Here is a 12,302-nt window from a genome sequence, read left to right as displayed (position 1 = left end):
GAAGAAATAAGCTTAAATGAGGCCTTAAGGTGTGGAATTATTGATAAATTACTCTTTTGACTGCACAGGTGATGAGATGGGTGACCATTGGCTTGATAAGCTTCTAGATTCAGTGGTAACAGTTTTCCAGTTGATAATCAGATCATCTTACATTGCCACAAATATAATGATGATGGTAATATATAGTACTTTATTTGAAAGAATTGCCTTTTCCCAGAAAACATCATTTTTTAAAACCTCTTTAAATTCTGTTACTTACAGACCTGGAGTATTACATACCATTCCTGGCTGACTTTTGCTCTTCTTTTGTGGGCATCTCTGCTGTGGATGGTTCCAAATCAAAGAAGATGGATGCTGCATTGTTCTCCTTTCCTTGTGCCGTATGCTTTGTTTTTACTGCTTGCCCAATACCTGTATTCGCTTGATTTGACGGAGGCTGAGCTTCCCGAAAATGTCAACTCAACCATCAACCTGAAACAAATAGGTTTTGAGAGACCTTTAAATGTATCTCCAAGTAAACCTGTCCTCATCAAGGTATGGGCTCCAGTGCTTTGGTATTGAAATGTCTCATTTTCTTTGAAATTCTTGTCATGGTGATGCTAACTCTTACTGCCCCAAAATATTTAGAGTCTGTATACTGTCATGTTTTGGATAACATTACGCCAGTATATGCAAGAAAGGTGGCAAGCCAGAAACACATCTGCTTTAGCAGACATGGCAGCACCCCTTCAAATAACAGTAACAACTGCTACTTCAGGTATGTCAGGTATGTGTGGTGTGACTGCCATAACAATTTTGTTTACAATAGAACAAAACTGGAAAGGCTTGTGGAAAGGATTTTGTATTCATTGATTCTTGATTTGGTTCTCTTTACAGGAATGCAATCCCCACCACCTACTGAAGCTACTTCTCCATTCATGCGCCGTCTTGGTGTATATGTGAAAGAGTTGTTGACGAAATTCTGGATCTGGATTGTTGCTATCATGCTCTTTGTGATCGGAATAACTGGGGACAAAATGACAGGCTTCCGAATTGTTTATATGGGGCTATTCTTGGTGTTTATTCTCACATTCAAGGTACAGTGTCTTCTCTGGGCAAACATATCTTTTTAACTTTGAAATTTAGCAAAGGTTTTTTTTTAATTTAATTAATTTTAAATTTTTGCTTTAGCTGTCGTACATGGCATGGAGACGAATGTTGTATGGTTTCTGGTTAACTGTTATTGTGTTTTCAATGATAATATTGGTGCTCATTTACACCTACCAGTTTGACAATTTTGATACTTATTGGCACACATACCTGGGTATACCTGTTAAATTGTAAGTTGTGCAGCAAGAATAATTATTTGTTACCTTGAATGACATGTATAATGGCTTTGCTGATTTCATATTTTTTTTCTGTTCAGGCAAGCAGATATTGGACTTCAAAAGTTCCACACCAAAGACTTGTTTGTTCGATTAATTACTCCCACATTTTTTGTCATTATAACTGCAATCCAAATGAACTACTTCCATAAAGATTTTCTTGCTATATCTGATATCAAGAGCAGGTATGATTTTGCCCATGAAAATTAGAAACTTAGTCTTATCTAGTCTTATCTTATCTTAGTCTTATGCACATGATTTTATTTCTAACTTTATGAACTCTCCTCCACTCGCCCTCATTAATGAAAAAGAGGAGTGAGCTTCTCCCAACAGTCACGAGGCAGAACTTCACACAAATCAGACACTTCTTCCGAACCTGGTGGTGCACCACGCAGTGAAACTGATGGAGCATCAACTGCCCCTTCACAACGCAGGGGGAAATATAATGTCCTTCATCGTCAGTGACTTTCTTCCTTAGACGTTTCAATTTCTCTCAATTAAATGACATGTTCATAATATTTTTTGAATTTTTCAGATATCTCTTCTTTACGAGGAAAAAGAAGTCTCCAGCAGGGAATTCATTTGTTGAAACAGCTTAATGAACTTGGATGGTTGTTTTTAGAACTGCACATATCAAAACTCATGCTCTTGACTGTAATGCTTTTGTGTATCGCTGTGGTGAGTATTGTTGAGTTTCCTTGCTGTCTCCCTTCCACCTTAAAATCTTGTTTTGATTTTGTTTATCTGATTTACTTTATAGCCTTGTGCCCTCCACTTCCTCATGGTTCTTCTAATAGTGATCTCCTTGGCTTTAAGTAGCAGAGCTCAGGACATAGCCTGCAACATATGTTCTGTGTGGGTTGCTCTCCTAATGTTAGGAACCATGATTTATCAAATTGAGTACATTGAAAAAGAAAATTGGGATTATACGTGTACTGTAAGTCTTGGTATTGTTATTGTACCCCAAATAACATTTTCCTCTTATCATTACTGATTTAAAACTGAGTCCTTTATTTCAGCGACACAAATTAAATACAACATTGGATCAAGTTTTAGAATACAATGTGACTCTTAACAATGCAGTGTGGTTGGGATTCCGGAAAGCCACTGCTGAAGTTGGTTTGTCTGATGTTGTCAAGGGTTACATTGGTGAGAATCACATTTGAAATGTTTGCCAAATCCAAGAGATACCCAGCAATTTTGTTTAGTAATATATTGAAATTTCGCTTCCAGGTGTCATTTTGGTTGCTTCTTTTGTTACTGTTGTGAACATACATCAGTCATACAAGAGATCTTTAAGAGGCCGTTCTATAAGTAAACCTCAGTACATGTTTCCACGAATAACTCGAGCAGATGCTGATAAAAATATTTTAAGTTGTGTGAAATATATTCTCAATTATGGCTTCTATCGTTTTGGGATTGAGGTAAGCTGATCTTTTTTCACGATGATGATAAAAAAATATAATTGCACGCCAAAAGACAATACAGAATATAACTCTCAATAGTGTGTGTGATTATTTAGTGTGTGATGTGCTTTTATCATGTGATTGTATGGTACATATCACTGTGATTTTATGTGATTCATGTATGACTGTCTCTGATATGTCTTATCTTAAACAAATTCGTCCTCACCAGATATGTATGGTAGCAATGGTTGCTCTCATTGGGACAAGGGTGGACTTTTACGCCATGCTTCATGCCATCTGGCTCTTAGCTATATTTGCTATGAAACGTGAGCATGTTGCTCGACTTTGGACTGCATACACAGCCTTCATAATAGTGTGTATAATTATTCAGTACATAATGGTGGTTGATGTCCCCCCTTCTTTGTGTGTTGGTAAGTTGCTGTAAAATGTTTTTTTTTTTTTTTTGTACTTAAGTCTTTATTTAATTTAATAGATACTTATTTGATTCTGTTTTGTTCAGACTATCCCTGGGATATGAACAACATGTTGAAGGGTCTTCAAGAATGGATGTTTTTGCCAGACCCTATCAGCAAACCTGAAATTGGCAAAATAGCTTGTAAGTAAATTTAAAGTAGTTGTTACTTTTTATTTGTGTAGAAGAGGAAGAAATCCATTTATCTTAATTCCATTATGTTTTGTCTTTTTTCTGTACTTTAGGTGATTTCATTCTACTTATGTTTGTGTCATGTCAAGGACTGGCATTTAGGATTGAAAGGAAGTATCCAGATGGTAGCTTCCCTGGGGGAAGCAATGCCAGCATTATTCATGAATATGATAATAAAGAATTTGTTAATCCGGTACCAGACTATATATCCTCCATAAGGTTGGTCGTTAATATCTGTTAATTGTTGAGGTATTATTTGTGTTTTGAATGTTTGATTTTGATTTCTTGTCTCCTGTCAATCCAGATCGTGGTTAGATGTTGTTAAACGAGGTGTTCTGCTGAGTATGATGTGGCTCACTCTTGCCATCATGTTTCTGGCTGGCACAAACAGGGTTAACCTTTTCTCGCTTGGATATCTCATTGGAGCATTTGTGTTTTTATGGATGGGCAGTGACTTATATTTGAGAGATATTCGGGTCATTCATAAATGGTATGATAACTTTCTATTTCGGCTTCAATGTCAAAAGCATCTTCAATATCATCTCGTTACATTGCTTTTCCTGTTGCAGGTGGAATGCTCTGTTGGGTTACAATGTGTCAGTTATCTTTCTTAAAACTCTGCTCCAAGTAATTGGGTGTATCTTCATGGAGCAGGTCCAGTTAAATGCCTGCTGGTTTGTTCAACTTCTGGGCATTGCTTGCATAAGGAAATTCCATTCCATCCTTCCAACATTTGTTGGTCAACGTCAAGAATCATGTAAGTCAGGTTGAAAGTATTTGGTTGTACTTAAAACCTACAAGTTAAAGAAAATTTCTTGATTGTCTACAGATAATGGCTGTACCGTTAACTTGGAGAGCTATGGCCTTGCTTGGGATGGTGTCTGTTTTGGATTTTTGCTACTTCAGCGTCGTCTGTTCAATTCCTATTACTTCTTCCACATTGTTGATGAAACCAAAGCTATGACTATCTTGGCATCAAGGTTTGATATTATTTAAAATCAACTGATCCAGTACTTAGTTTAGTAATCTCACTACATTATTTGTTGTTGTTCTCCTCAGGGGGGCTGAGCTCATCGAAGAATTAAGGCAAAAGCAGATTATGGAACAAATGGAACGTGAAAACCAAATATTAGAAAACATAAAGTTCAAAATGGAGCGCATCAAAGCATCTCAAATGAAAGTTCCAGGGCCTTCATACCATGAACCAAGCAGCCATTTCACTGGTAAGTAAATACTCACTTCTACTTTTAGTAACATGTATTATTACCCAAAATGTGAGCAATTATTGTGTGGTTGTTTGATTTGTTGTTTATGGGAGTTATGGAAGTTCAAACCTGCAAACCAAGGTTTATCTACCAAACCCAGTATGCTTACTTCTGGGTCGAGTTTGTGTTTCTGTTGTTTGCATTTTCCCATTTTACATGGTTCTTTTGTTTTTTTCATTTTTTGTGTTTGGTTTTGTGTTTTTATCACTAATTTGATACAATTACTAACTTTTTTTTTTTTTTGTTATAATTTTTTTAAATTGTGTCGGAAGGTTAAAGGTTTTCCACTTATGCTCACTCTTACTATCCTTATACATTTTGATGTTGTTTTTATTGGATTTGTTGTATTACACTTGGAGGAATTGCTGCGGCTCATTTTCATTAGATGTCATTTTGCCTAGTGCACTCTCATCCCCATCAATACACTCTTTTGGTATCCTATACCTCACACCAACTTTTTCTCATCTCTTTTTCGTTAGCTTCGGGATTTCCAATTCATTGTGTGGCAGTGTGTGGTGTCTCTCTCCATTGTCGAACCACTACGGGTGGTCCTTTTGTCGCGGTGCCTAGGTATTTGCGGGAACTATGATCCCATGGTTTTCGCACCAAGTGCAATGTGAGATTGCACTTGCCGGACTCTCACTCCATCCTGCGACGTAACTGTAACTCAATTCATTGAAACAACTTTCCCCCTTCCCTCCTCTCCCCCTCCTCAATGCGCGAATGGCGTGAATGGTGCGCTCTCTCTCTCGCACCCTCCCTGGTCGCCTCGGGTCCTGACCGTCCTGGCCCCAGACTCAGCCGCAGCAGGTCCTTCGCCGCGCTCGTCGACCACCGGGTCTCCCGCAGGGTTCCACACCCCCGTGGACGACGACGAGGAGGAAGACGACGAGGACCTGCCGCCGCTGACGCCGCGCACCGGGTCGCTGCTGCGCGCGCAGGCGCCCACGCCGTGCTCCGCCATCATGACGGCCGACGGCTACCTGGAGCCGCAGAGGGTGTCCTTCGGCAGCCCGCCGACGTCCGAGCTGCTGCCCAGGATCCCCTCGCTCGACGACTCGTTCCCCGTGTTCTCGCCGCCCCCCTACGGGTCCGTGGTGCCGCGCTCCAGGCGGCTCTCCAGCCTCGGGGGCAGTGGGGGCGGCGGGGGCGGCGGCAGCGGCGCGTCCGCCTGGAGGCCCAGCCTGTCCTCGCCCAGGGCCTCCATCTCGAGGTCCTCCACGCACTCGCACCACACATGTACGGGCCCTGACCACCGTCATGAGAGGAGGCCCTGGCAATTTGTCGTGGTTCTAAAATTGAAAATCGGCCACCCTTTCTATGTGGCTTGTTAGATTGCTTTGGTCGTTGATTAATGTTTGTCTATCGAAATTGAAGTGTATTTGTTGCTGGGCCCGAAATCAGGGTTTCCTCTCATGCTGTTGGCGTTCCTTGTACATAATGTAATTTTTTCAACAGTGAATGTTCTAAGTGCATTCTTCAGAAAGTTCTCTGAAAAATGGATTCCTTTGTTATCCTCCTATATTATTTATTTATTTATTATTATTTTTACTAGCTTTTCTTATCTTTCCTTCTTTACCCTGCATTGTAAAAAAATGTACAACGTGTTGGTGCTGGCCTTTGACTGGTTGCATTGACTTGCCTGCTTGGAAATGATATTTGAGTCATCATGTGTATACTGTTTTGTACAAAGCTTTCATATTTTCTGTGTCTTTTTTTTTTTTCTCTTCTTTTTCTTGTTTTATGTTCAATTTGCTACTCGTCACCAAGGTTTAAATTTTCATTGCTGGTTTTTGCCAGTTTCCTCGAGCTGTGTGTCAAGGGCAAACAAGACGTGGGATACTGCAACAGTTGTGAGGCGATCTTACACTCACCGCAAGTAGCCCGTTCTTGATCGCTAGTATCAAACATACCTTTTATAGCAGACTCCCCTTTCTTAATATTTTTAATAGTGCTGCTTCCATGACTGCCATCTGGTAGAGCATGTTCAGCAAACAGAGCTCACACAGTTATAACATAATTTCACACAATCATTACATATTTTTGGGTGTTTTGCTGGGTGTTGTGACTGGTCATTCCCTATTTAGTTTTACTTTTGGATTTGATCGATTCACTCTGAATGACTGTGGACCAATTTTAGCTGTGTGAGGTATCAACTACAGCTTTGCAGTTCCATCTTATTCATTTTGTGTATTTTTTTCACAAATACAGTAATTGTTTAGCTTGTTTATTTGCTCTGTAAAAAAATTCGATGCTCTCTATGTTCAGTCAGTTAAGAGCGCCTTGTGCTTTGTACTCTCCATGTGCATTTTATTTAGCCTTTTATTGTTATTTTATATGCCTTTTATTCTTTAATTCCTTTTCGTCTCTATGACAGCTGTAGAAATACCGGCTTCAACCTTTAAATGTTGACAGCAATTTGTTTACCATTTGTATTTTGGCAGAGTAAATTGTGGATTTAAAAAAATAAAAACTAAAGTTTGACATGATGTCAGAGTGTGGAGATGCTGCTGGCTGTGTTCGCTGCGCCGCTTCTCTGACACCAATCGAAGCTGGTAATTTTGTTCATTGCAAGTCTATCATCGACTCAAATCTCCTCGTGGTGTCATCATTTAGAAGCTTGATTCCTATTCTAGGAACTGTGTTCATTTTTTCTCTCTTTTGTGATGGTGGCTTGTGCTTCTCCTTTAGTGTGGTGCAAGCTAGCTGTCGCCAGATGCAGCCTGTCCCATACCTTCCTGAGTGTTGCTAACAAAGTGGCAGTTAGCTTCTGGTAAAGTTTACTAAGCGTGTTTTGTATGATAGTTGATGAAACTCAGCACTTTTCTATTTAGACCTGATACCGATTCCACAGCAAGATGATATTAATTTAAATGTCTTGCACTTGCACAACTACACCAATTTTGCCATTTCATATCTTAGGTTTCAATATAGAAAGAGATGCATATAATATAGTTCCTAATAAACCTAAAATTATGTGTTTAGTGTTCACTGTTATTGTTGTACCTGACATTCATAACATTTTAAAATCCACCCTTTCCATTATTTAATAATTTCATGTGTGTCCTGTAGTGCTGCATGATTGTTAAATGATAACAGTTGCACATGTGTATGCTGTTCATATCAATTTAGCACAATTTACTAGAACGAAGTAAAAATATAAGAGCATGTTTAATTTTATTGTAAGACTGATTCATGTTGTGTGATTTACTAGTTTGTTGCTTTGAATATGATTTTGCATTTAATATTTTGTAATTGTTTTCATTTTTAGCAGTGTTTCTATTAACGCTTTGTTCATTGCTCTTCATATTAGCACATTTCTGCTAACAATCTTCCTAATATTTTCGTTATTATTCTTAATAAGCCATAACACTCCCTTGTTGGGATATCTCGTTATCTCTCTGTTCATCTGAGACCAGTTTTATGAGTTTCTCTAATTGAGAGTGATGTGGCTCCTTACATAAAGCACTTTCACCGTGACACCTGGTGAATGTGTTTTATTTTCAACACGTTTCTCACCTTTGTTTCTTTTCCTTAGCTGTCTTATCGGGAGACTACTACATGTTTGAGGATATGCCTGAAGCCGACCTACTTATTGATCCCACTGACGTTGGACGCAAGACACGAGATGAAGAGGAAGACCAACTGGCGGGTCAATTGACAATCAGCAAGGTAAGCGATCACCATAACATGAACATGTAAGCTTGTGAACCACGAGTCCTGTAACTCACGTCCTGTCATTACTGTCCTGCATTGTAATATTTTGGTTGTCAAATCATTCTTATTGTGGAGGAAATTGATGTTAATGTTTTCTGGCCATTAAGTGGGTGTCAAGTTTTTCATGCTTCCATATTTGCCTTTATTATTATTTTTTTTGGTCTTCATCACAGTTAGGATCATTTTATTTCTTGGGTCAAGGAAGCTGATGTATGGCTTTTACTTCCTACTGTGGCACAGTAAAACAGGTTGCATGAGAAATGTGTGTCATTCTTGCCCCGGTTGCATGGGGTTTCAACAACTGCATTGCGTCTCATTTCATATCAGGGTTGCTTGTCTGGAAGCCTTGGATGTACAAACAAATCTCAAAGGGATCATCATTAGCCTTACGTTCTGAAGTCTGGCACAATTTATGAACTGTCACGGTTTCTGGACTGAAGGCCTGCCATGCTTGTTACCCGCTTTGTCTTATTTTCTGGTGTTTACGTTTGGAAGGCTTTTCATGTCTCGAATCTAACCACCCATTTAAGTCTTGATACGTCACTTTGCCATGTGTGACCGTTAGACCATGCACAAATGTCTGGCAATCTGCTTGTCAGTGCTGCATTGTTATGAAGCCCATCATTTCAAAGCAGGTTCTTAGCCAAAGACGGTTTTCTTGGCCGCGTTTCAGCTTTTCAGTGAGGCATTGAAGACTGACATCAAACAAGCTGTGGACAAAGCTCATGCATCGTCAGCATCTGGCACACTGCAGAAGCGAGCATCATTCACTACAGCAGATTCTGAACTAAGCTGTGGCAGCCGAGGAACGCGGAGGAGCAGTCGCAGAAGCAGCCGCAGGAGCAGTCAGAAAAGCGCGGGCCTAGCTGGCCTGGACACTATGCCTACAACTGCCACCTCCACTTCATCAGCACATCTCAGTCCGGTATGCCATTTGCTTTTGAAACACACTTCAAGTCATAGATCGTAATGTTGGAAAAGCAAGTTTTCTTCTTAAATTTATCAGATATCCAGGTAAGTCCATCGCTGGAACTACATTGTGTACACAGATCTCACTGTACCAAACTTTTCTCAAACTTTAAGTTTTGAATATAATTTTTCACATCTGACCTGTTGGGTAGCTTTTCTTGTCAGATTTAGGGTAAATTGGGTTTCCCTGTTGACTTGTTGCTTGTGGCAATTGAGTATGTGCATGATTAAGGGAAGCTGAAGACAATTCATTTGCTAGTACAGTCTTGGATCAACTGAATTTGTGTCCTGCATTTTGCGCACTTTGAATGCTTACTCTTGGGCATGTGTGTTTAAACCACATAAATATTGTTTATAAATTCTCAAGATAGTCATGTGCCAGCAATTTGTCTTTGGTATGAGACCTTTGTATAAATAATTATTTGTGCAGTTTTCAATGTATGGGGTCCTTTTATTCAAGAATTTTGCATCCTTCATTTATTTCAACCATTCCTCAAAAACAACTACATGAAAACAAAAAGAAGCACTTTTGTTTTTCTTGTATATATTTGAAAGACAAATTTGTGTTTATGTTCTCTGGGTGTGTTTTGCACTTTGGTATTGTCATGTTTTGTGGCGTTTCTGTCCGTGGTTGTGTGGTGGATGCTCCTGTAATGTTTAAATATTCCCTAATATGTCACGTCTATCTCACAAAATCCATAACAGAGGTCGAAGTATAAGTTGTAGTATAAATCTTTCCATATTGTATTTCACTTCACTTTTCTTGTATTGTTGTTGAATTTGATTTCCATATTCATTTACTGTTAACAATGTTTCACTAGTGATTATTTATCATCTGGATTTCAGGATGCAGTCCCTCCTACCGACCAGGATGACAGAGATGATCATGGAGACAAAAAACCTCTAGTATCGTCAGAACATGGCTCTAGCTCAGAGGATGGGGAAGAGTTAGAAGCGGATGATGTTGGTGAGTGAAGAGAGATCTTCTTGTGATATTGTTGTTGATGTGTGCTCTTGTTGATGTTGTTATCCATTTTTCTTTCCGCTTGCAGAAGTAAAGCAGGAGTCTTGGATGAACAAAATAAGCCAGCTCCTTCACTTCTTGGTTGTATCTCTGAACTCTGTGATGGTTTCCTTGACTCGGTGGCTAAATACATTTTCTCGAGATTATAGATACGTTTCCAGGGTTCTTGCTGTGGAAAAGAAACTCCTAAAGGTAAACTTTGCACTACAATAAAATTTTAACATCCAGTCTCTTTTCACCCATTCGAATAAATCTAATTTATTGCTTTTTTGCTGTGCAGGAGGAACCTGACTTTGGAGAGGGTAAACGTGTCGGACTCGCTAAAATGTGGCAGCCATCCCCGCAAGCCCTTCAAGTTCATCGCTCAAGGTATGTGATTTCTATGGAATGCAAAGTTATTACACTTAATGTGGGTAAAACATCCAGATGATTTTGTACTTCTCTGGATTTAAAGGATTATGTGTATTTACTTCTTGGCATGCTCTTTCAATTTTCTCTCAATTAATTCTCTACAAAATATGAGGTTTTACAAACTACTGCTTTTCAATTTGGTGTCTTGTTTTGTGGCCTTTTATGGTGTTAGTAGTACAGTGAAGTGCACTTACAATGCTGTTGGAAATTGTGATGCTATCTCCATCTTTTTGCTGTGTTATAAAGTCTCCTTAGCCAGAGCTAAAGAGTGATGCCACCGCACTACTAAGCCTGGTTACATTACTCCGAAGGTTGGACAGATATTTCATTGTGCAACAATCGAGGCAAGTTACTATCACAATTTCCCACACACTGTAAATGAGTTCCCCTGTACTTAAGAAACTTGGCGAATTCCAGAGGACAGAAATAATTTTGGGTTTTGTGAAATAGGTTTGGCCATTCCTTTTTTGGATTGACTTCCCCTTGACTTTGCATGTTTCCACCAACAAATATATTAAAAAATGTATTAAAAGAATGTATGGTAAAAAAGCAAACATCACTCCACTTTTGGAGTGTCAGTTTATCATTAAAAATCCCTCAATGTGATGTACAACTAATTCATGTGGTGTATGATTGCATGTGCGTTTGCTCGCTGTTAGAGAGGAAATGCTTTCCACTAACTTAACTCAACGAGCAGGTGTTGGACAGACAAGTAGCAACTGTGATGTAAATCGAATTCACCCCAGGTAAGAAGTAGTTATAAGAATCACAAAATAAATGCCTTTAGAGGTATAGTGGTACCTTTGTTTAGGTGTTTTGTGTTTTGAGTGTGGTTTCATCAAGTTTTCATGAAAGCTAGCTTAGAACTGCCTTGACACAGTGCATGTGTGCTGCAATTAGTGAATTTTAGGTAGTTTTTAAGTCACATGGCTTTCTTATCTTCTTGGTATTGATATCAAAAATAAATTTGAATGCCCATGCAGGCAGCTGACGAAAGCTGTACTTCCTCTTCCCACTATTCGTGTTCTTTCCCCAAGTCTTGAAGTGGGACTAGACAAACATGTGGAGAGGTATGATTTTGTTTTAATTTTTCTTTCTTTCCTAATTATTTTTACATTGTTTGTCTCATACTTTCCGAATCTTAATATGTTTTTTCTTTGGGTTGCATTAACTTGTATTGAGATTTTCTAAAGTGCATGTCCTGTACAATATATTGCTCTAACAGTTAATGGCATTACACTGTGTTTGTAGTCATGGCTTTAGCATTACTTTCAGGTGCCTTGTCTAGCAAAGGTATGCCTAAGCTCATGCAAATGCATGGATAAATGGAAACCTGCATGCCTGTGTTACCTTATTGCCCAGTTTACTCTGAACTCACAGTTGGAGATTTCAGGCTTTTAAACGTTTTTTTTTTTTTTTTTTTTTTTTTTTTAAAAGCATATTGCCGTATTCTTAACATGCACTGTTTTCATGTTCTAATTT

The 12,302-nt window shown here is 38.9% G+C and overlaps 1 protein-coding gene across 7 annotated transcripts in view; it reads left to right on the top strand.

The window, feature by feature from the left end:
- LOC117640868 (piezo-type mechanosensitive ion channel component) overlaps positions 1-12,302 on the top strand; it is a 44,592-nt gene that overhangs the window by 26,320 nt on the left and 5,970 nt on the right. For 3 of the 7 annotated variants that reach the window (XM_034377815.1, XM_034377814.1, XM_034377811.1), the window contains 25 exons: positions 69-175; positions 262-534; positions 628-766; positions 877-1,076; positions 1,171-1,319; positions 1,406-1,549; positions 1,676-1,821; positions 1,900-2,042; positions 2,125-2,301; positions 2,384-2,513; positions 2,598-2,788; positions 3,000-3,201; positions 3,291-3,386; positions 3,488-3,653; positions 3,739-3,924; positions 4,004-4,191; positions 4,264-4,414; positions 4,494-4,657; positions 8,238-8,371; positions 9,090-9,341; positions 10,232-10,352; positions 10,438-10,601; positions 10,690-10,778; positions 11,480-11,566; positions 11,804-11,890. In XM_034377815.1, the coding sequence (XP_034233706.1) occupies positions 69-175; positions 262-534; positions 628-766; positions 877-1,076; positions 1,171-1,319; positions 1,406-1,549; positions 1,676-1,821; positions 1,900-2,042; positions 2,125-2,301; positions 2,384-2,513; positions 2,598-2,788; positions 3,000-3,201; positions 3,291-3,386; positions 3,488-3,653; positions 3,739-3,924; positions 4,004-4,191; positions 4,264-4,414; positions 4,494-4,657; positions 8,238-8,371; positions 9,090-9,341; positions 10,232-10,352; positions 10,438-10,601; positions 10,690-10,778; positions 11,480-11,566; positions 11,804-11,890 (3,886 nt within the window). The remainder of the gene's footprint in view (positions 1-68; positions 176-261; positions 535-627; positions 767-876; positions 1,077-1,170; positions 1,320-1,405; positions 1,550-1,675; positions 1,822-1,899; positions 2,043-2,124; positions 2,302-2,383; positions 2,514-2,597; positions 2,789-2,999; positions 3,202-3,290; positions 3,387-3,487; positions 3,654-3,738; positions 3,925-4,003; positions 4,192-4,263; positions 4,415-4,493; positions 4,658-8,237; positions 8,372-9,089; positions 9,342-10,231; positions 10,353-10,437; positions 10,602-10,689; positions 10,779-11,479; positions 11,567-11,803; positions 11,891-12,302) is intronic. The other 4 variants (XM_034377812.1, XM_034377818.1, XM_034377813.1 and 1 more) reach the window with 4 other exon arrangements.

The sequence above is a fragment of the Thrips palmi genome, unplaced genomic scaffold (genome assembly GCF_012932325.1).
Source record: "Thrips palmi isolate BJ-2018 unplaced genomic scaffold, TpBJ-2018v1 HiC_scaffold_15, whole genome shotgun sequence".
Taxonomy (NCBI): domain Eukaryota; kingdom Metazoa; phylum Arthropoda; class Insecta; order Thysanoptera; family Thripidae; genus Thrips; species Thrips palmi.
The sequence above is the reverse complement of the archived record's forward strand: the minus strand, read 5'-3'. Positions and strand labels throughout refer to the sequence as shown.